A 23,523-nucleotide genomic window follows, 5' to 3' on the forward strand; every position below is an offset into this window, starting at 1 on the left:
TGAACTGGTACAACACCCCCAGAATGATGAATGTGACCGTGGCTCCAGGAATAGCTTAGTCCGGGCTCCTCCTGTCTGAAGTTTAGACAAGACCTGGGCACACCACAGAGGATCTGCCCAATAATCCAGAGATTTGACTACTGCACTGTTGTCCTGGGCTCTCAGGAATCCACGTTGATGTTGCTAGGAGATGGTGGGAGACTAGGCTGACTGGCATACTTTAACCAATCATCCACTGCCATTGCTGTAACCCTTGTCCTCCCTCCCCCACCCTTTTTTGTATCTCCCGCATCTTCTCATCTTTTCTATTATTAGACTGTAAGCACGTGGGGCGCAGGGGCTGTATCTTATACTTGAAAGCACTTTGCACACTACAGGTGCTCCATGTGTGTCACATAATAATGAATCCAACGTGACACCAGAAGACACTAGTTTAATGTCCTTCATAACCAAATCAAGGTCTGTTTATCTACAGTCTCAAAGGGTGCTCTCATGCCAGAACTGCCACCTGTTTTCAGGTGTTAACATGTCCTCTTTACCCAAATCACAACCCTTCTCCCCAACCTCTAACACAGTTGAGAGAATTGGCTATAGACATGGTGCCTTCCATAAGAACCTAGCTATGATACCCAGTAGGGAGAGCGGTCATTAGAAACACCCATCCAGAACTGCTGAGCAAACCTATGTCTTACCTACCCCTGCTTTACAGAGAGTCAACTCAGGACCTTGCCCACACACATCTTGATGTGCCTTGAGGTTCCCTCCCAGTAATCCTTGTCCAGAGTGACTTGTGAAGTGTTGCATGGATTAAGAGACCTTCTGCACTATGGTCACAGCAGCGACTGCCCAGGATAGCCACCCTGCCTTGCACACAGCTTCTAGAACATCCACCAGCATTGTCTTCTTTCCATATGGAACAGCTACAGCCACCACATTAAGGGAGATTAAGGCTATTTTTTTTTTTGGCTGCCTCAGGTTCCACTTCACGGCTAGTACCCCCGAGCAGTTACAGCACTCTGTCCCTCGCCACATTGTCCTTTTAAGTCCATGCTACCTTCCGGGACATGGAATGCTTCAAGTGCTCCATGTCCACATCTCCAGGCTGCAGAGACCTCTCCAGGCCCACCAGCATATCCTGATGGCATTCACGGATGTTCAGCGGGTACCTGGCCCTCACAAACTCATAAGCTGCCATCAGCCTCATGTTATGCTTCACCATCAGGTACTGGATGACACAGGTAGGGGCCAGGGAATAGCCATCCAGACAGTGGATGAGGACCCGCTTTCTCTTCTCCAAAGAGGCTTCAATGCACTCATTGATGTCCCAGAAGCAAGGCTCCCTCAGGGCAAGACATTTCCCATTCAGGGGGCCCTGGATATCCACCTTGAGGCGGGACCAGTTGTGCCGGAGCCCTCCTCGGCTGCATGTGCATGGAATGACACTCAGGCTGCAGTTGCTGGGCAGGCTGCTCATGTCGATGATGCTGTCGATGTTGTTTCTGCACAGCACCCTCCCGCAGTAGGCCGCATTGAGGTTCCCCAGGTAGATGCAGTCCATCACCCTGGCGATGACAGGCTCTGAGAAGTTGAAGTATTCCGGTCCTCCTGGCTTTGGGTCGCTGGGTTCCTCAGGCTTCGCACCCCCCCTCTGGCTGTAGCTGTGGGACTTCTTGGAGCTGGAGCAGGACAGAGGGTTGAAATCCAGCTCGGCGCTGCTGTTCCATGATGGCAGAGAGAACAGGGAGAACCGGCTGGAGGATTTGACTTTGGTGAGTGGACCCACTGGACTGGACAAGGTAGAACTAGAGGAAGAATTGGATCTAGAGGCACAGAAAAGGGATGCTCGCTCCAGAGACCCTGTGCTGCTGCCAGTTCCACCACTGTGAGCCTGCTCCATCTGCAAGACAAAGAGACTGGTTAGACTGCTGGCACCCTGTTCTCTCAGACCTTCACAGGCAGCTGGAGCAGCAGAGGGGCTAGAGACGGCAGTAGGTCCAGCCAAGCAGCCAAGATATCAAACTGCCACAGGAGCAGATTACACTAGAGGCCTTAAAAGCCTCAAAAATGTCCATGCCCAGACATCTAACTAGCCAGTTACCCTTGTATCAGACAGAGTACACGCCACAACCACACTCACATCACTCCTCACCTGAGCGTGCAAACTCCTCCGCCACCCCTGGCACACCAGGCCATCAGAGTGGCCATCCCCATCCGATGAGAGCAAAAAGCAGAGCGTTCGATGTTTCCTAGTGGGCAGCTGGAGCGCAGGGGACACGCTGTCAGGCTTTCGATTGAGCGCGTCATTCCTATCCATCATCAAGTTTGGACAGGAGCCTGCAGAGACAGAGAAAGTGACCCAGGCACTGAAAGTGCTTTCATCACAAAGACCTGCCTTGTAGAGAGACAGGGCTCTGTGCATCTTAATAAGCCTTTCCTCAACATTCCCTTTAATGTTCTACTGTTGCTGCAGGAATAATGAGATTCACTGAGAGAAGAGCTTGAACTAATTATGGGAAGAACATTTCAGCTGGAGATTCAAAGGGACTCAGAAGCTACAGTGAAACCTTTCAGTCCATTTGTCAGTGTGCTTGAGGTTTTTCCACTTTTTGGAAGGCGAAACAATGAAATATTGAGCTAAGAGTCCATTTGTTTCCAGAGCGTTTCATTACAGACCTGATGACTCCTAACAACCCTTATTTACATAGAGGCTAGTGCTTAGTAGCTTTACTGTGCAGTACCACGTATCTATAAAAACACTAGCGCTAATCAGTCTTCACATCCCTGTAAGGCAAGTTTTAAAGGAGAAGAGGAAATGGAGGCCAAGAGGCAAAAGGACTTGTCACACAAGCCACAGAAAAGCTCAATGAGCCAGAACTTTGTGCCACACTTACTATCCCTCCTCACTATATGCTCCACTCCACATGGAAGCAGCAACAAAGGAAGCTGACATATCAGTTTCACTCTCCCCTACATGCAGAGCAAGAGAGATAGCAGAGGGAATGAAGGGAGGATAGGCTACAGAAGGGAGAGAAGCAGCCCCAACCCACCCTACTGCATGTAGCTCTACTTATGCTAATGCACAGCTGGTTAGGGAGTGTGGAACCTGAGTAACAGAACCCTCTGAACATCAGCCTCCCACCTACCAGATGTTCTAATCAGAGCCAGGACTAGAAATCATATGTTTCTAGCACCCAGCCCTGTGTTCAGAACTTACCATGGTAAGAAGTTGAAATATAATTACATACTCTTCAACTACAGAGTTCAGCAGAAAGCACTCCCAAAAACCTCGCTCCAACAGGTTAACAGTTAGCTTTTCCAATCCAAGACCATGGACTTTAACAAGCACTGACCATGCATTCCCCAATCTGTACCCACACCGAGAGGGGTGTGTGTGTGTGTGTGTGTGTGTGTGTGTCAGAGGCAGTCTCTGCCCCAAAGAGCTTACAAATGAAAGAGGCAAGCATCTGAGCAGAACATGCAGGACACACAGATTTAGATCCCAGTAGGCTTAAATGATTAACATTTTAAAGCCTGTTCCTGCCTCCCACCCCTGAACCACTGCCATAAAGCTTTCTGGGTCATTAAGCTACTAAGAAATAACAGCAGGGCTATTCGTCTGGAAACTCTCTATACATCTTTAAAGAAGGGAGCAATGGTCTAGCTGCCCTCCACATAAAACCCCAAGGCCAGTCACTTCCCTGCTAACCAGTTGCTCCTCAATATTTGTTTTGCCGCGCTCCATATTTCCTCAGGAGCTGTGTAAAAGCCAGGTTTAAAAATAGGCAGCCGCTTGGAACATCTCATACGCCTACACCCACCTGTGCAATGCTGGGAGAGAGCCACCGAGGAGGAGAGCTGCAAGGAGCTGGGCATCTTCAAGGTTTTCTGAAGGTGCTTTACAATCAAGCCTGGAAAATTGAGAGGGACATGCATATTAGCAAGGGCATAGTGAGTGACCTGATGTATCAGGACAAAACCCCACTTTATTTAGAGTATTTCCAAGTATAGACCCACAGGACAGACAGCAACTGCTCACAAGCATTCTGCCACAGCCTATGACTCAGCACTATCTAAACAGATACAGTACAGCCCCGCTCTGCCACGTATACAGGGTAATATTGTGCTGGCTAGCAACTCCTCGTTGTGCTGTACAAACCACAAATCCAGAGCGCAGATGCTTCCAAGTACCACTGGCCTGGCAACCTGCTTCCACTCTGTAGAAGAGACAGTGCAGGCAACAGAGATCATTGGGCCAATTCTTCAATGAGCTGAAACCCACCCACCTCCCATGCCAGAGATCTTAAAATAATCAGGTTTGTACTGAATTTACTCCACAACATCCTAGAACCAGCTTCCCCAGAATAACATGCTTATTACAGAGTCCCTCCCTAAAGCACACATTTAAGTTGACACCAGTTTCCAGCTAACTTCAGAATTGGACAACACAAACACTATTTTCAGACAATCTTCACACCTTTCCTGAGGCTGGCAAGTGTGATGCTTCAGCTTCCATTCCATCCATGATAGATCCCCTTGTTTCTAGTATTATGGTGCCTCAAGACAGCAGTTGATCACCATATGTCAGACATGACGTGTTACCCTGTTGCACCTGGGTATGGCAAGTGATGGGCAGCCTTAGAGAAGAGCTCTCCCCTCACCCATACAGCTGTATCAAAAGCCAAAACATTCTTATTGGGGAGCCAGAAGCAAGGGCCCGAAAGCCAAGCAGAGGCACCTGCATAAAAATGACCTAATTTTCATAGGCACTGAGCACTTGCCGTTCTTGCTGGCTTCAGTGAGAGCAGTGAATACTCAGCACACCCCTTATAAATAGGATAGGCAAGGCCTTGTCTACACACAAACTTATGCTACTTTTGCTCAACTGGTGCAAACCCCATACGTGGGCATTCTTAAGCCAGGATTCTGCAAACACTTCTGTATGTGGTACACTTCACTACGGGCAAATCCTGTTGACTTCAAATACTTAAAGTTAAGCACATGCTTAAGAATTTGCACAACAGTTCCACATAACTTTGTTCCTTAGACCTAGTCTACACTGGGGGAGGGTGTCGATGAAAGATACGCAACTTCAGCTACAGGAAGTCGATGTATCTTATTTCGACTTACCTCCCATCCTCACAGCGCAGGATCAATGGCCGCGGCTCCCCCGTCGACTCTGCTACTGCCCCTTGCTCTGATGGAGTTCCAGAATCGACGGGAGCGCATTCGGGGATCGATATATCCCCGATAAATCGATCGCTACCCACCAATATGGCGGATAGTCTGGACGTACCCTAAGAGACTAGAAGCTTATTTCAGTTTACCTTAAATTAAAATAAAGAGTGTCCACACAGGGGTTTGCAGCAGTTTAACTAAGTTGGTTTTGAAACACATCTTTAGTTAAACTGGTGCCAGGGACCATATGCTTGGCTTTTTTGGGGGGGGTGGAAGGGAGGGGCTCACTTTAGGCTCCCTAATTTGAATTTTTTGGCTTAAAAGCTTTTATCATATCATTTTTGTAAGGACTGTAGATGGCAAGAGCACCTCCCAAGGCCAGTTAAGTCTCCCAATACCCTGGTGAGGTAGGTCAGTAACTGCCATTTTGCAGATGGAGAAGTTGAGGCACAGAGACGTTAGGGTATGACTTTGGGCATTCACTTGAGTAATTACCAGAACTGGGACTAGAATCTAGGAATTCTGATTTCCGTGTCCACCCTAACCATTAGGACACAGGCCTTCTCTGGAGGTGGTGGCATGAAGGGGATTCAGCAGGCTTTGAAATATACATTACAGCATTTGAAACCAACTAAGACTGATGTTGCTGCAGTTGTCACACCCTTCCCTCCAGGGACTCCTGTTGGGTAAGTCTGGGCCCACATCCTATTTCCCCTTCTCTCACTCACCTGTAACCTCATTCCTCTTTGAGTTATATTTTTTGTCCAGAAGCTTGAAGGCTATGTAATCCTTGTGCCATTTCTCCACCGACTCCATTGTCCTCAGGCCTGCAACAGGGAAAAAACAAGAAATCAAAACCTACAAACACAACTGCTCACCTTTTACATTGGGAGAGCTGACCAGCTGGGAGACAGAAGAATGAGGCTGCCAATTCACACAATAACTGGCTCTCTTTTTCTGATAAGATCACTTAAGTGTGTATGTAAAATGGAGATAGAGCCTGAATCAATTCCCAGCTGCAGCCATGTCCTCAAATTTCAGGATGTTTGCAAAATTTGGAGCCTATATAAAATGAGCTCAGATCTGAAACATACAAGCTTTTAAAACTAGAGATGCCTTTTCTTCTGCATGGTGAGAAAGCTCTGCTTCCCATTTGAGAGAAATCTGAGTAGCTGCACATATACAGATAACTTAATATTCAGCATGGTGCTGGACAACAGAGTAAGCAGCATCTCCCCTAACATTTCATAATCATGGATCTGGCATTTAGTCAGGATGGTGAACTAACATTGTTGTCCAAGGCTAGTTATATGTTTCATTACTGGGCCTAATCTGTCCCATTAAATGTAACCCAAAGCCAAGGACTAGAAGGCAAGAGAGGACGATGCATGGGTTTTGGTTTAGTTACTTGTCATCTGCTAGGAGGTTAAATTAGAAGAAAAACCTTAAGGGTGAAAAAATCCCACATGTCTATTGTGATGTTGTCACCTGTAGCATTCATCCCCCCAGATGATTTTGGGAGAGGGAAAGAGGTTTTCCCTCTTGCTAGAACCCCAACAAGGAAAATGGCTACTATCATGAGAAAGCAAAGGGAGACCAACAGAAAACGATAAGGGAAGGGGAATGAGGGAGATGGTAGTTCTAAAGCATTGCATTGCAGTGTCTTAACTTTTCAGAGACTGATCCAAAACTAACAACAAAATGCCAAAAGCAGAAGGCAGAAATACCCTGGGGCTTTGGGAGCATCCAAAAGCCTAGTGCCATTCCAAACTTTGGAAAGGTAAAGAGTAGCAAGCCCTGGGCAGGAGGAGTGTTGGTACCAGGAGCCAGCAGGTGCCAAGAAACTAACCAGGAAGACAAACACACTCACAGAAACCAGAATTCAGTGCCTGCCTTGAGAATGGAACTCACACCTGCAAGACCACAGGCACCCCCAGAACATAGCCCAGGGAGAGAGAGCCCAAGGCAGCAGGGAGGGATGAGGCAGTTGAACCCTGCTCTGAGAGCTGCTGTCCCCCCAGAAAGGCAGGACTGAAACGAGGTACAGAGGAGAGACACCGCCTTCATTCCCCTCCCCCAGCTTCAACACAAAGACGCACACACCCAGCTCCCAGCCTAGTGCCTCCCTCCCTCCCGACCCCACAGTGCAGAGACCACCCGCCGCCCAGGGCAGGCAGGGAACATTCACCGGAGCCCCCGCCCCCCACCACACACACACTGCAGATAAAACCCTCAACTCCAGCCCAGGCTGGCTCAGCCCCCCCAAAGTCTCACCCCACCTAACACATTCCCAGCCCCACTCCCCGGACAGTAGCCAGCCCAGTCACCACGCTGGAGCTTCCCCAAGCACCACTTGGCCGCTTCAGGAAGTTCTCCCTGGTGCTGGAGCAACTCTGAAGAACTCCCCCGAGAAGTTTTACCCGGGGAATCCCGGGGGCTGAGCCCACTGGGGTGCGCAGAGCCAGGGCTGCAGCCGCGGCTGATCTGCAAGTGCAAGGGACGCTCCCGGAGAGAAGAGGCGGCCGTGCCGGGGCAGCTGGGAGATGTAGTCTTTGGAACAAAGCAGGTCCCTCTCCCTCCCTCTCTCCCCTGCTCTGAGAGAGGCTGCCCTGGCTCCCAGCCCTGACTCACTTGGGCTCGCTCCTTCCGGGCTGGGTCGCGGGGGGCAGCCCTTTCCTTCTCAATCCTGCCCTGCTCTGGCCTAGTTTGCTTTGCCTTCGCTCCTGGGAGCTGTTGCATTGCCCCTCTCTCACAGGGTGACCTAATAGCAATCAGGACACCTTTATTTTTTTTTTCCAGGAGGGGGGTATACTTGCATATATAAGACAAAGCCCCTAATACCAGGATCGTGGGTGGCCCTGATAATATGGGAACATGGGGTTACCCTACTCTCACTGAAGAGACTGGCCACTGCTCTAGCCAGGGCCGGCTCTAGGGTTTTTGCCACCCCAAGCAGCAAACAAAGAAAAACAAAAAAGAAAAAAAGCTGTGATCGCAATCAGCTTTACTGTGGCCACTTCAGTCTTCTGCAGCAATTCAGCGGCTGGTCCTTTGCTCGGAGAGGGACCGAGGGATCCACCGCCAAATTGCCGCTGAAGAGCCAGATGTGCCGCCCCTCTCCATTGGCCACCCCTGTCATAACCTTAGTCCCAGATCTGGACCTTAGCGTCCAAATTATGGGGGTTAGCATGAAAACCTCCAAGCTTAGTTACCAGCTTGGACCTGGTACTTGCTGCCACCACCCAAAAAATTAGAGTGTTTTGGGGCACTCTGGTCCCCCTGAAAACCCTTCCCTGGGGACCCCAAGACCCAAATCCCTTGAGTCTCACAACAAAGGGAAATAATCCTTTTTCCCTTCCCCCCCTCCAGGTGCTCCTGGAGAGATACACAGACACAAGCTCTGTGAATCCAAACAGAGTGACTCCCCCTCTCCGTTCCCAGTCCTGGAAACAAAAAGGACTTTCCTATTCCCCAGAGGGAATGCAAAATCAGGCTAGCAAATCCAACGCACACAGATTTCCCCTGATTTCTTCCTCCCACCAATTCCCTGGTGAGTACAGACTCAATTTCCCTGAAGTAAAGAAAAACTCCAACAGGTCTTAAAAGAAAGCTTTATATAAAAAGAAAGAAAAAATACATACAAATGTTCTCTCTGTATTAAGGTGACACAACACAGGGTTGATTGCTTAAAAGAATATTGAATAAACAGCCTTATTCAAAAAGAATACAAATCAAAGCACTCCAGCACTTATATTCATGCAAATACCAAAGAAAAGAAACCATATAACTTACTATCTGATCTCTTTGTCCTTACACTTAGAAACAGAAGATTAGAAAACAGAACTACTTCTCCAAAGCTCAGAGAAAGCAGGCAGACAGAAAACAAAGACTCAGACACAAACTTCCCTCCACCCAAAGTTGAAAAAATCCGGTTTTCTGATTGGTCCTCTGGTCAGGTGCTTCAGGTGAAAGAGACATTAACCCTTAGCTATCTGTTTATGACACGCCCCCCAAATTGCAGACAGTGGGGAAGCTCACTGGCGGTGATTTCCTTCTAGAACTTGAAAATAAACAGATTAATACAACACATGCACCTTTACATATACCCCTAAGTATATAACTAACAGACTTCTACATTTTAAGAACACTTTTTAACTACTGAATTCTGGGAAACTCTCACGGGAGAGTGCATCAGCTACTTTGTTAGAAGCTCCTGTGATGTGTTGAATTTCAAAATCAAAATCTTGGAGAGCTAAACTCCAACGAAGAAGTTTCTTGTTGTTCCCCTTGGCAGTATGAAGCCACTTTAGTGCAGCATGGTCAGTTTGTAGTTGGAACCGCCGTCCCCAAACATATGGGCGCAGCTTTTCCAGGGCGCACACAATGGCATAGCATTCCTTTTCACTGACTGACCAGTGACTTTCCCTCTCAGACAGTTTTTTGCTGAGAAACCCGACAGGATGGAAGTTGTGATCTGTTGCTTGCTGCATGAGCACTGCTCCTATACCACGCTCAGATGCATCTGTGGTTACTAGGAATGGTTTGTCAAAATCCGGGGCCCTGAGTACAGGGTCAGACATGAGCGTTGCCTTAAGCTGGGTAAAGGCTTTTTGACACTCATCAGTCCACTTAACGGCATTTGGCTGGGTCTTTTTGGTTAGGTCGGTCAATGGGGCAGCGATTTGGCTGTAGTGTGGTACAAATCGCCTATAGTATCCGGCCAAGCCTAAGAAGGATTGGACCTGCTTCTTGGACCGTGGGACAGGCCACTTTTGGATAGCATCCACCGTGGCCTGTAGGGGGTTTATGGTTCCTCGACCCACCTGGTGCCCCAGGTAAGTCACTCTGTTTTGGCCTATTTGACACTTTTTGGCCTTAACAGTTAGTCCGGCCTGCCTGATGCGCTCAAAGACCTTTTGCAGGTGTAGTAGGTGTTCGGGCCAGGAGTCTGAAAAAATGGCCACATCATTGAGGTAGGCAACTGCAAATTCTCCCAGTCCAGCTAGTAGACCATCTACCAGCCTCTGGAAGGTGGCGGGTGCATTTCGAAGGCCGAAAGGAAGGACATTGAATTCATACACCCCCGCATGGGTGACGAATGCTGACCTCTCCTTGGCAGGTTCATCTAGCGGTACTTGCCAGTACCCCTTGGTTAAGTCTATTGTAGAGATGAACTGGGCACGTCCCAACTTCTCCAATAGCTCATCGGTGCGTGGCATTGGATAGTTGTCCGGACGAGTTACCGCATTTAGCTTACGGTAGTCCACGCAAAAGCGTATTTCCCCATCTGGTTTGGGTACCAGAACCACTGGAGATGCCCATGCACTGGTAGATGAGCGGATTATACCCATCTGTAGCATGTTCTGGATCTCCCGTTCTATAGCAGCTTGGGCATGAGGAGACACCCGGTAGGGTGGGGTTCTGATTGGGTGAGCATTACCTGTATCAATGGAGTGGTATGCCCATTCAGTCTGTCCTGGGGTGGCTGAGAACAATGGGGCGAAGCTAGTGCACAGCTCCTTGATTTGTTGCCGCTGCAGACGTTCCAAGGTGGTTGAGAGGTTCACCTCTTCCACGCCACCGTGTTTTTTCCCGTCGTAGTAGACACCGTCAGGCCACTCAGCATCATCTCCCTGGACTGTGAACTGACAAACCTGTAAGTCTCTGGAATAGAAAGGCTTGAGAGAATTAACATGGTACACTTTAGGCTTTAGTGAGGAATTGGGAAATGCTATGAGGTAATTCACAGTTCCCAGGCGCTCTTGGACCATGAATGGCCCTTCCCATGATGCCCCTTCCCATGATGCTTCCATCTTATGGGCCTGTTGCACCTTCAAGACCATAACCTGGTCTCCTACCTTGAAGGAACGTTCTCTGGCATGTCTGTCATACCAGGCCTTTTGCTCTTCCTGAGCATTCTTTAGGTTCTCTCTAGCAAGGGCTAAAGAGTGTCGGAGGGTGCTTTGTAGGTTGCTTACAAAGTTCAGAATGTTAGTTCCTGGAGAAGGCGTAAACCCCTGCCATTGCTTCTTCACCAACTGTAATGGCCCCTTAACCTCGTGACCATACACAAGTTCAAATGGTGAAAACCCTAAACTGGGATGTGGTACAGCCCTGTAGGCAAACAGCAATTGCTGCAACACTAGGTCCCAATTATTGGAGAATTCGTTGATGAATTTTCGTATCATGGCCCCCAAAGTTCCATTGAACCTTTCCACCAGGCCATTGGTTTGATGGTGGTATGGGGTGGCAACCAAGTGATTCACCCCATGAGTTTCCCACAGTTTTTCCATGGTCGCTGCCAGGAAATTAGACCCTGAATCTGTAAGGATGTCAGAGGGCCAACCTACCCTGGCAAAGATGTCTGTTAGGGCCAGGCACACAGTGTTAGCCCTGGTGTTGCCTAGAGCTACTGCTTCTGGCCATCGGGTAGCAAAGTCCACTAAAGTCAGTACGTACTGCTTTCCTCTGGGCGTCTTTTTTGGGAAAGGGCCCAGAATATCCACAGCTACTCGCTGAAATGGGACCTCAATTATGGGGAGTGGCTGGAGAGGGGCCTTGACCTGGTCTTGAGGCTTTCCCACTCCTTGGCATACCTCACAAGACCGGACATACTTGGCAACATCCTTGCCCATCCCATCCCAGTGGAAGGACTTTCCCAACCGGTCCTTGGTTCTGTTCACCCCAGCATGGCCACAGGGATGATCATGGGCTAAGCTTAAGAGCTTCCCCCGGTACTTAGTTGGAACCACCAACTGTTTTTGCGGCTGCCATTCTTCCCGGTGTCCCCCAGAAAGAATTTCCTTGTATAAAAGTCCTTGGTCTAAAACAAACCGGGATCGATGAGAAGAGCTGAGAGGCGGTGGGGTGCTCCGTGCCGCCCCCCAAGCTTTCTGAAGGCTATCATCCGCTTCCTGCTCAGCCTGGAACTGTTCCCTTGAGGCTGGGGTCACCAGTTCTTCCTCAGACTGTGGACTTGGGCTTGGTCCCTCTGGAAGCGATGTAGGTGATGGGGTTGTTTCCGTTGCTGGTGAACCGCTCTCCACTGGTGCACCTGAGGGTATTTCAGGCTCTGGCTGAGCCTTTTGAGTATGGCTGTCTGTTGCTTCTGCCAGTTCTGGCTCGCTGGCGCCCTCTGGCGTTGAGTTTGAAGATGTGGTTGCACTTGCTGGTGCTGGTTGCTGTTCCAGTTCCGGGCCTGGGACTGGAGATGCTGTGGCTGTTTCAGTGGTAGGCATGGAATCCGGGTCCACTACCTCTGTCTGGGTCTCTGGTAACACAGACGGGGCCTCTGTGGACGGCTCAGGAACAGGAATGGGTCTGGAAGCTTGCCTGGTTTGACTACGTGTAACCATTCCCACTTTCCTGGCCCGCCTCACCTGGTTGGCCAAGTCTTCCCCCAGTAGCATGGGGATAGGATAATTGTCATAGACTGCAAAAGTCCACATTCCTGACCAGCCTTTGTACTGGACAGGCAGTGGAGCTGTAGGCAAGTCTACAGCTTGTGACATGAAGGGGTAAATTGTAACTTTGGCCTTTGGGTTGATGAATTTGGGGTCTACGAAGGATCGGTGGATAGCTGACACTTGTGCCCCCGTGTCTCTCCACGCAGTAACCTTCTTTCCGCCCACTCAAATTTTCCCTTCGCTCCAAGGGTATTTGAGAGGCATCCGGGCCTGGGGATCTTTGGGGTGATGGTGGTGTAATGAATTGCACTCGCATGGTGCTCTTGGGACAGTTGGCCTTGATATGTCCCAGTTCATTACACTTAAAGCATCTTCCATCTGATGGGTCACTGGGCCGAGGTGAGTTACTGGAGACTGGTGAGGTTGAAGAGTAGGGTATCTGTGGCTTTACTTGGGTGGTATGTGGGGTCTTTGGCTGTCCTCGGTTGTAGGGTTTATGGTCTGTGTGCCCCCTGGGGTAATCGTTCCCCTTGACAGTAGCTTTCTTGCTTTTTGCCAGTTCCATCCATTTGGCTCCAATCTCCCCCGCCTCAGCGAGATCTTTGGGTTTTCCATCTTGTATGTACCGTGTGATGTCCTCAGGAACACCATCCAAGAACTGCTCCATTTGTATGAGGAGGTTCAGTTCTTCCAAGGTTTGAATGTTGTTTCCTGTTATCCAGGCCTCATAGTTTTTTGCAATGTAGTAGGCGTGTTTGGGAAATGACACCTCTGGTTTCCACTTTTGGGTTCTGAAGCGCCGACGGGCATGATCTGGGGTTATCCCCATCCTGTATCTGGCCTTGGTTTGAAAAAGTTTATAGTCATTCATTTGCTGCTTAGGCATTTCAGCTGCCACCTCTGCTAAAGGTCCACTGAGTTGTGGCCTTAATTCTACCATGTACTGGTCTTCGGGGATGCTGTACCCAAGACAGGCTCTTTCAAAATTTTCCAAGAAGGCCTCGGTGTCATCACCTGCCTTGTAGGTGGGAAATTTCCTGTGCTGTGGAGCAATAGTTGGCGCCGGGTTGTTAGGGTTGGCTGGAGTCTGTTGCTTAGCCTTTTCTAATTCCATGGCCTGTTGGTGGGCTTCCCTCTGGAGTTCTATCTGTCTTCTGTGGGCCAACTCATCTTCTGCTTGTTTCCTTCGGTAGGCCACCTCTTCTTCTAGTTTTCTTTTGTGTGCTGCCTGTTTGATTTGTTCTTCTCTTTCTTTCATCTCCATCTCTTTTTGTTTTATTTCCAGTTGTCGCCTGTGTTCAGCTTCTTGGAATTGGTATTCGGCCTCCATTTTTGTCTTGGTAGACATGGTTCCTGTTTTCTTGTGTTGGGGTGCCCTCTGGTGTTTCTCTTCTGAACTGCAGGCTCTCTGTTGCCTCCTGAAGTCTGCCTAGCAACAGTGCCTTTAGCTAATCTTCAATGTTAAGTAAACCTGAAAAACCACTTTATTTGCATGCATATAGTGCTGGTATGACTCTCAATGGGAGTGCTATTGTGTGACAAAAGACTGTTAATAGTCCTTAACGACTTCTTGCTTAACATGCAAGCCACAAACTGCCAGAGAGAGCAGGAAAAAAAATTCTCTCTGGTTCCCTTTTAAAACCAAACTGTTTCTCTCTGCTAAAAAGCCCTTAGCAGAGAAAAGAAAAATATAATATTCCTACTGGCTTCTGGATTCTGTCTATCTCCCACCGGCTGCCACTCATGTCATAACTTTATTCCCAGATTTGGACCTTAGCGTCCAAAATATGGGGGTTAGCATGAAAACCTCCAAGCTTAGTTACCAGCTTGGACCTGGTACTTGCTGCCACCACCCAAAAAATTAGAGTGTTTTGGGGCACTCGGGTCCCCCTGAAAAACCTTCCCTGGGGACCCCAAGACCCAAATCCCTTGAGTCTCACAACAAAGGGAAATAATCCTTTTTCCCTTCCCCCCTCCAGGTGCTCCTGGAGAGATACACAGACACAAGCTCTGTGAATCCAAACAGAGTGATCTGCCCTCTCCGTTTCCAATCCTGGAAACAAAAGCACTTTCCTCTTCACCCAGAGGGAATGCAAAATCAGGCTAGCCAATTCAACACACACACAGATCTTCCCGATCTCTTCCTCCCACCAATTCCCTGGTGAGTATAGACTCAATTTCCCTGAAGTAAAGAAAACTTCAACAGGTCTTAAAAGAAAGCTTTATATAAAAAGAAAGAAAAATACATACAAATGGTCTCTCTGTATTAAGGTGACAAAATACAGTGTCGATTGCTTAAAAGAATATTGAATAAACAGCCTTATTCAAAAAGAATACAAATCAAAGCACTCCAGCACTTATATTCATGCAAATACCAAAGAAAAAAAACCATATAACTTACTATCTGATCTCTTTGTCCTTACACTTAGAAACAGAAGATTAGAAAATAGAAACTACTTCTCCAAAGCTCAGAGACAGCAGGCAGACAGAAAACAAAGACCTCAGACACACAATTCCCTCCACCCAAAGTTGAAAAAATCCGGTTTCCTGATTGGTCCTCTGGTCAGGTGCTTCAGGTGAAAGAGACATTAACCCTTAGCTATCTGTTTATGACAACCCCAAGCACCTGCTTGCTGAGCTGGTGCCTGGAGTCGGCCCTGGCTCTAGCCACTCCTCACCACATCATGGGAGCTGTTACTACCACAGTCCTGCTAACCCCAAGCAACACGGTCATGAGCCAGCTCCCCCATGCCAATCCATGAGCTCACTTAAAATCATGAGGTTTAAAAAGAAAATCAGGAGCGGCGGGTATTTGCCTTCTGTTTTAGGAGCCATTAGGTTTCAAGTTTAACCTTCTTCTCTGCAACCATCAGGGACAGAAACTTAGTTCTTATTTATTTATTTTAATTAAAGCTCAGATTTTCACCTAATCACATAAGTCCAGAAGCTGAGGCATTATATAAAAAAAGAAAAAAACACCCAACATCATGAAAGTCACCATAAAATCATTAGAGTTCACAACACTGGTTAATAAGTATTTACGATGCATACAAGTTTGCTCTTTTGCTCATGCAGTTTTGCCAGCCCCAGTCCGTCAAAACACGAGTCAGACCCCCTAAACCATTGGCTTAAAAATCATGAGATTTTAAACAAATACATTTTGGATTCTTTTTCTTTTGGTTTCTCAACCTCTAGGATACATTCAATTCACACTGTCCAGGTTTTCCTCCACAAACATGAAGGCCAGAATTTTTTTTTTTTTTTTTAAACAAAGCGGAGATTCTCAGCACCAGGTGCTGGGGTTTTTAAAAACAACAGGAAATATCACAAGACTTGTGATAAAAATCATGGGAGTTGGCAGCACCATATCAAGCCCTGTTGCCCAGGGTTCATGTATTATCAGTTTACTTGTACACTTTATTAATTTCATTCTTCCACCCCTAGTAAGTATATCCATACACATAATTAACTCAAAATAATAAAATAAATATGTGACTCATTGTAAGTAGTGGAATACTCTAGCATGCACTTGTAACTGAATAACAATCCTTGATTTGTTTCTCACAAAACCTCTACATACACACACAATATTTCTACACTCTCAGGCCCCAGTTCTCCACTGCCTTGCACTTTATGTACGAATTAACACCTGTGCAAAGAAAGCACAGAATGGCAGGCTGTTCTGGTGATGCTTAACAGCCACTTTGCACAGGCATAGACGATTAAAATTTGTGAGTTCCTGACTCCCAATCCTGGGCTCACTTCTCTAGCCTGTGGCAAGGATGGGATAAGAACTCCTGCAAAGAAAGGGAACATTCTCCTAAATTGTATAAACACACACATTCCAGCCTTTGCTGTAGATGCTCCATGGCACATTTTAAAAATACAGTTCAATAAACAAGCGTCTCTAGATACCCCACTCCAATCAATTACAATGAATCATAAGACAGTAGCCAAGAACACAGATCCAATCTTTATGGCTTCCTGCTAGCTCTCCCAGTCTCTCTCAGCTTGAGCCTAGCAGCATGCCCTGATAGTGTCAAAATAAGGGCTTGTTTACACTACAAAATTAAGTTGACTTTATCTAATTCGACCTCGAGCCTCTGAATTAAGTCCATTGTGCGTGGCCACACCAGGCTCATTATCTTGATGGAGTGTGTCCTCACTAGCAGTGCCTGTTATTGATGCACAAAGCAGTGCATCATGGGTATCTATCCCAAAGTGCAACTTGCCACAATGTGTTTTGGGAAGTTTCTGCAATGCCTTATGGGACCAAAACATTGTTGCAGGAGAGAAGGGAAACATTGCGTTGGCATCCCATGATGCACTGTCCTCCTTCCCTCTTACCAGTGGCAAACAACCCAGTGGTTTTCATGCCTTAAAACCACCGCACATACATCATAACCCCAGAAGCATGGAGGCTGCTCAGTTGTGCACTCTTGCTGTGAGCATCTCAAACAGAGCCAAAGTAGGGTCCGCATGGAACATAGTGATGTCCTGCAAGCAGCCCTGCTGCAAGCCATTGAAAAAAACAACTCACAGTTGCTGCTGCAGCTGCACTCTGTTGAGTGCCGTTACTGGTCCCATGAAACAAGCACTGACTGGCGGGACTACATCATTTTGCAGGTATGGGATGACAAGCAGTGGCTGCAGAACTTTTGAATGCCAAAGGCCGCCTTCCAGGAACTTTGTGCTGAGCATTCCCCTGCCTGGCGGTTCAGCAACACAAAAATGAGAGCTGCTCTGACAGTGGAGAAGCGAGTGGTGATCGCTATTTGGAAGCTTGCAACACCAGACAGTTACCGGTCAGTGGGGAATCAATTTGGAGTAGTTAAATCAACCGTGGGAACTGCTGTGCTCCAAGTATGCAGGGCCATTAATCAACTTCTGCTACAAAGGGTAGTAAGTCTGGGAAATGTGCAGGATATATTGGATGGTTTTGCTGTGATGGCGTTCCCTAATTGTGGTGAGGCAATAGATGGCACGCATATCCCCATCTTGGCACCAGACCACCTTGTCAAAGAGTGCATAAACCAAAAAGGATATTTTTCAATGGCGTTGCAAGTGCTATGGATCACAAGGGGTGTTTCACCAACATCAGTGTAGGATAGTCAGGAAAGTTTCATGACACGTGCATCTTTAGGAACTGGGGTCTGTTTAACTGGACTTTGATTGTAACTGTATACTCACCAGAGGTGCCTTCCCCAGCATCATGGTTGGCCACCATGAAGTCCTGCGACCCACATCTTTAGATGTCAGCATTTCTTCTGCTGGATTGGAGCTTTGCCTGCACAGACTCTTCTCTCCACACAGCGATGAGATCCACCACCTCCTGTGCAGACCAGGCTGGAGCGCATTGAGGCGTGTAGTCTCCATGATCAGCTGTGCTCAAGCTGACATGTTCCCAATCCTGACCAAACAGGAAATGGGAAATCAAAAATTCCTGGTGTTTAGCTGGGGAGGGGCTGTTTTCTGTGTACCTGGCTGCAGTGCAGCAGAGTTGAGAATGATCTCCAGAGCGGTCACAGATGAGCATTGTGGGACAGCACCTGGAGGCCAATTAAGTCGAATTACACAATGCTGCATCTGCTCTACCTCGCAGTCAACCCATGAAAATCAAATTAAGTGCTGCGCCTCTCAGAGAGGTGGATTACAGAAGTCAACATTAGAGGCGACTTAGGTCAGCGTAAAGGACCCGGAAGTGTAGACATTAACAAGTTGACTTAAGGCGGCTTCCTTCAAGCTAACTCTGTAGTGTAAACCAGGCCTAGGACAATTTCAGATCAGGGAGAGAGTGAATTCCACAGCTGAGGGGACCTCACAAAGAGCACCCTGTTTCTTAGCCTATTATTGGAACATCTTTCCAAGGGTTGTGGCAGATTCTCCATCTCTGACCATTTTAAAATCACAATTAGATGCTGTTCTAAAAGATCTGCTCTAGGAATTATTTTGGGGACGTTCTATGGCCTCTGTTATATAAAACGTCAAACTAGATAGTCAAAATGGTCCCTTCTGGCCTTGGAATCTATGAATCCTCTAAATAACCTACCATTTTAACATGTTTTCTCATGTGGAACAGAGGTAAAATTAACTGGACTGAAGTTATTAACAGTCCATCTGCTATCACGTCTAGAAATAGCCAGATCCCGAGTGATGCTGAAGTCTGTGGGAGATTTGTCCAAGTGTAAACTGAATGAGGGATTTTAGGATTCAGCCCTGGAAGCCTGCCTGTGCTCAGGGGAAATATAAATATCAGTGAATGTGGCTTTCTTTAACTCATCACAGTACAGCATGCTGGAGCCTCCCATAGCATGGGACATGGCTGCATGACACCTCTCTGATTCTGTGCTGTCACACGGCAGGAATCTTCTGCATGGAGATGCAAGTTCCACTAGAACTGGCTCTTTTGTTTCACAGGCGTCCATGTGAGACAGCCCAGCATTGTGTGTGACCAACTCCAGCAGAATATGCAAGTCCTATGGAGGAGGCATATCTTTTTGAAACTGTATGTCATAGAGTCTAAGACAGTGGTTCTCAAACTGTGGGTCAGGACCCAAAGCGGGTTGTCAGGGTTGGCTTCAGCCTTGGGTAGTGGGGCTTGGGTTACAGGCCCCCCGCCTGGAGCTGAAGCCCTTGGCCTTCGGCTTTGACCACTGCCCCCACCCAACCTCAGGCAGTAGGGCTTTAGCTCTGGCCTCCCCCTCCTGCGGTCATGTAGTAATTTTTGTTGTCAGAAGGGGGTCGCGGTGCAATGAAGTTTAAGAACCCCTGGTCTAAGACATTAGGCAATTCCACATGCTAAACTCTCCAGTGCCAACACAATCTTGTTTCCATAACCCCCTAGCCTTCCAGTCCTGGCAAAATCAGTCTGTATGGGGCGAAAGGAGTCTTACAGCTGTCACTAGGGTGGCTAGAGACACGTTCACACCAAAACTCCAGATGCAGAAAACCCAGGCCTATGATGGCATCAGAAATCCAGCGCCAGAAGCAGAGAGCAGTTTTGCAAGTTATTACTCTCTCTCCAATGGGTTGAGCCTGTTCCCACTCCCTACCTTGGGCTCCAAACACCCCAAACTTTACAGTGTTCTAAATCCAGGTTCACATTTTGCAGCTTGGCCAAATGGGCTTTGCTTCCCCTAACCAGGGCTGGCTCCAGGCACCAGCAAATGATGCAGGTGCTTGGGGCAGCCAATAGGAAGGGGTGGCATGTCCGGGTCTCCGGCAGAGGATCCCTCAGTCTCTCTGGGAACAAAGGACCCACTGCCGCCAAAGTGACACCAATCGCAGCTCCCCCCCCGCCCCCGCTGCTTGGGGCGGCATAAAGCCTGAGCCAGCCCTGCCCCTAACCATATCTCCCCCACAGCCCCATCTCCTGGCCTCCTCTTACAGGGACAGACAGCTTCTTCCAGCCCCCTAGAAGACTTGTCTTCCTCCCAATCCAGCATCCTTGATCTTCCCCCCAACTGAGGCAGTCCATCCCCGTCCCAACGGGTGCCAGCCTGCAACAAACATCTGTGCATTGTACTACTGCTCTGTCTTCCAGGTGGGTCCATCCTTCTTCTGACATAAGGCCAGACTCTTACTTGAATCCACTCCTGACTGCCTTTCTTACCCAGACCATTAATGCTTGTAGAAGAGCCAGGGGTGAAAGTAACTTACAGGACTTACTGGTACTGCTGGAGTCCTGAGAGGTGTGTGGCCTCATCCAGAAGAGGTGTGGCCTCAACCGGAAGAGGTGGGGCCTCTCAAGATTTAAAGGCCCTGGTGCACCGGCTGGGAGCCCCAGGGCCTTTAAATCAACCGGGGGCTCTCAGCTGCAGAGGTGGCTGGGAGCCCCTGGGGCAAATTAAAGGGCCCGGGGCTCCCGCAGCTGCAGGGAGCCTTGAGCCTTGCTGGGCTGTGGCCGGAATTTAAAGGACCTGGAGCTCCTGCTGCTGCGGGGAGCTCTGAGCCCTTTAAATCCCAGCCCCAGCCTGGCCCCGGAGCCGCAGGCAGGATTTAAAGGGCTCTGGGCTGCCCACAGCCGCGGGAGCTGTGAGCCCTTTAAATCCCCGCCATGGAAGCTGGTACAGTCCCGCACAGTGTACTGGCTCTGGCTCACAGCGTACCAGCTTACTTTCACCTCTGCGAAGAGCCTGCCTGCCTTATTCCAATGTCCTCTTGGCTTTCCATAAGCCCATCAGGTATTTAAATTTTTGGAAAGGATAATAATGTTTCCCTGCAAAACTGATCACATTCAGAGTATTTTAATAAATGTCAAATCAATATGCATGTACAAAGCAGCTGTCTGTACAACTGAAAGCAAATACTGTTCTGCTGAGCTCAAAGTACCAAGATATAATTTGTAGCCAGCATGCAGGGATCATACAGCCAGTTTCAACATTTAGCCATAGAACTTTGGGATACCCTCCCCATCTTCTCTCAGTCAGGGTCAAATCCTGACAAGGTGCTGAGCACTTCCATCTCTCATGAACTCCAAATTGCAGATGCATCTTGCATAATTTGCTCTCCAGAGTCATGTTCTAATGAAATCTGCAGCTAGTCATTTTCCTTAGTTCCAAGGAATGTCTCTGTACAGGTCTAAGAATATCAAGCCGTTTCCAGCTGGGTAGTGATCAAGTTTTCCCTTGGGGCTAGTAGTGGTCAAAGTGTCCCTTCCTGAACAAAGCCCAGAACCTCTTGTCATCTCACACTAGATCAAATTCTCCCTTGTAAAGAAGCATTAGATCAGAACATTGCAGAATTCCAGCAGCTTTCTCTGGCCAATCCACAATACACTTAGCACTTTCAGTCACTCTCACTGAGATCAGTATTTTGAAATGCTACTCTGTTTACATTGCTCATACAGCTGCAAAGGCCACTGGCTAGCTTGCTTTAACCAGGTGGAGCTCTGGGGTGTGAAGGGTGACCTAATGAACAGGGATCAGGAGACCAGGATTCAGTTCCCAGCTCTGCCATGAACCTGCTGTGTGACTTTGGACAATTCACTTGATCTACTCTGTGCTTCAGTTCCCTGTCTGTAAAATGGGGCTAATACCTCCCTTCCTCACTGGATAAGGATAAAATCCATTAATGATTCTGAGTTGGGCTGCAGACTTGTCACAGCATTTTTTAATCCAAAATCACAGAGCAGTCACGGTAAAGGTAGTAAAAATCATGGGTTTAGCATCTGCTCCGTGATTTTTTATAAAAAGTGTCTCCGTACAGAGATGGATCCTGCCGGTGTTTCTCCTTTTCACTGAGCAAGAGCTGCTGAAACAAAGTTTACAGAATTACTTACCTGATGTGCCCTTGTAAATCAAGCAGTGCTACACGGCATCACCAGCGACTGGCGCTCAGCTGTTCTGTCTCTTCCTCTTAACACTCCCGGCTAACTTCAGTACCACTGGTTTCCGTGAAATGAACAGGCTTGGTTCAATCAGTTATGAAGGGTCTGCTCCTCTGTGGAACTGGCTTCTCAGAGGCTGTGATTGGCTGGCTCTGCTGGTTCTGGGTATCCTGGATACTGCTCTCTCAATGGAGCCATGCGTCACAGCCTAGGATCCAGAGAGGCAGCTGAGTGCTTCACAGGATCCTTGCTGGAAAGAGGATGGCGTGGTATAGCTGAGAAAAGACAGTTCTCAGTGTATCACGATCTATGAGCAATAAGTCCCCCTAGGATGGCTCAGCTTCAGATGGCAGGGGAGGGAAGGAACGTGCAGAGCAGATTACAGCAAACTTTACTTTTAAAGCATCTCACTTTTCCAGAGTAAGGGTTGGAATCCGCTCTCAGTGCCTCTGGATTTACAGCAGCAAAGCCCCACTGCAGTCAGTGGGCCCAGGTCTGGGTTCTACTAATGCTGACATAGATAAAGTCTTTCTACCAGTCTCTAGTATAGGGGGCACGTCTAGGGTGTGGCTGGAGTGCCCTACACTCCAGCTCCCCTCTGTTTCTCCAGAATACAAGCAGCTCCAAGACAGATGAATGCCACCTTTGCTATGCCTACCTGTCCCCCAAGCACATGAATTAGGAAATGAGAATCAAGAGCCAACGAATGTGTCTGGCTGACTGTTTGCCATGGTACCTGGATGAATGCACTCATGCATCTGGGTCCCAGCATGCGTAGGAGTGGGTAGATCATCAGGGGGTGCAAAGGGTAATTTGAGCAATGGGTGAGTGACTCCGATCTCTGGCTGGGGCTGAAATAAAAGCTTCAGAATGCATGTGTTGGGAGAGGAGGGGAATAAATCTAATGGGGAAGTGAGCCCACAAGGGAAGGAGGCAGGCCGGTGGGGAGGGGAGGACAGTTTGGGTGTGTCATAGTATCTTTCCCAAATCTGAACCTTAGCCTCCAAAATGTGGGTACTAGCATGAATTCCCCCAAGCTTAATTACCAGATTAGATCCTGTAGTGCTGCCACCAATCAGGACTTCGAGTAGAGCGCCTGACAGACTCTGGTCTCCCCCAAAGCCTTCCCTGGGGACCCCAAGACCCAAATTCCTTGAGTCTCACAACAAAGGGGAATAAACTATTTCCCTTCCCCCTCCTTTCTTCCTCCCAGCTCTTTCCCGCCCTGGGTACACTAGGAGATCACTGTGATTCAACTCTTTGAATCACACACAGGGAGGAATGATACTTTCCCCCCTCCTCTTTTCCCTTCACCCAGAGGCAATCCAGATTCAAACTCCGTGAATCTAAAACAAAGAGGAAATTCTCTTTTCCCTTCTCCCCACCAATTCCCTGGTGTACAGACTCAGTTCCTTTGAGCCTTAACTAGGAGAAAAAAATCAGACAGGTCTTAAAGCAAAGCTTTTAATAAAAAGAAAGAAAAAAGGTAAAAGTTTATCTCTGCAATTTAGATGGTAAAAAGTTACAGGGTCTGTCAGCTTATAGAAACTAAAAAGAAGCCTCCCCCCCAGCAAAATACAATTTAAAATACTTCCAGCAAACTACACATTTGCA

General features: G+C 48.1%; 1 protein-coding gene across 3 annotated transcripts; it reads right to left on the reverse strand.

Moving 5' to 3' along the window:
* Positions 1 to 416: 416 nt before the first annotated feature.
* Positions 417 to 21,984, reverse strand: LOC115650513. 3 transcript variants are annotated; one of them, XM_030560585.1, is made up of 6 exons: positions 21,862 to 21,984; positions 17,772 to 17,991; positions 5,904 to 6,002; positions 3,819 to 3,908; positions 2,150 to 2,334; positions 417 to 1,897 (listed from the first exon to the last, which is right to left on the reverse strand). In XM_030560585.1, exons 2-6 carry the CDS (start codon positions 17,806 to 17,808, stop codon positions 1,040 to 1,042), a joined length of 1,269 nt encoding a protein of 422 aa, XP_030416445.1. In that variant the 5' UTR covers positions 17,809 to 17,991; positions 21,862 to 21,984; the 3' UTR covers positions 417 to 1,039. The 3 variants fall into 3 exon arrangements, with proteins under 3 accessions (XP_030416445.1, XP_030416447.1, XP_030416446.1); XM_030560587.1 differs by lacking the exons at positions 17,772 to 17,991; positions 21,862 to 21,984 and adding an exon at positions 4,475 to 4,609 and having other exon boundaries at positions 905 to 1,897; positions 5,904 to 5,980; XM_030560586.1 differs by lacking the exons at positions 5,904 to 6,002; positions 17,772 to 17,991; positions 21,862 to 21,984 and adding an exon at positions 5,128 to 5,169 and having other exon boundaries at positions 905 to 1,897.
* Positions 21,985 to 23,523: the final 1,539 nt, after the last annotated feature.

Source organism: Gopherus evgoodei, chromosome 4 (genome assembly GCF_007399415.2).
Source record: "Gopherus evgoodei ecotype Sinaloan lineage chromosome 4, rGopEvg1_v1.p, whole genome shotgun sequence".
NCBI classification, from domain to species: Eukaryota; Metazoa; Chordata; order Testudines; family Testudinidae; genus Gopherus; species Gopherus evgoodei.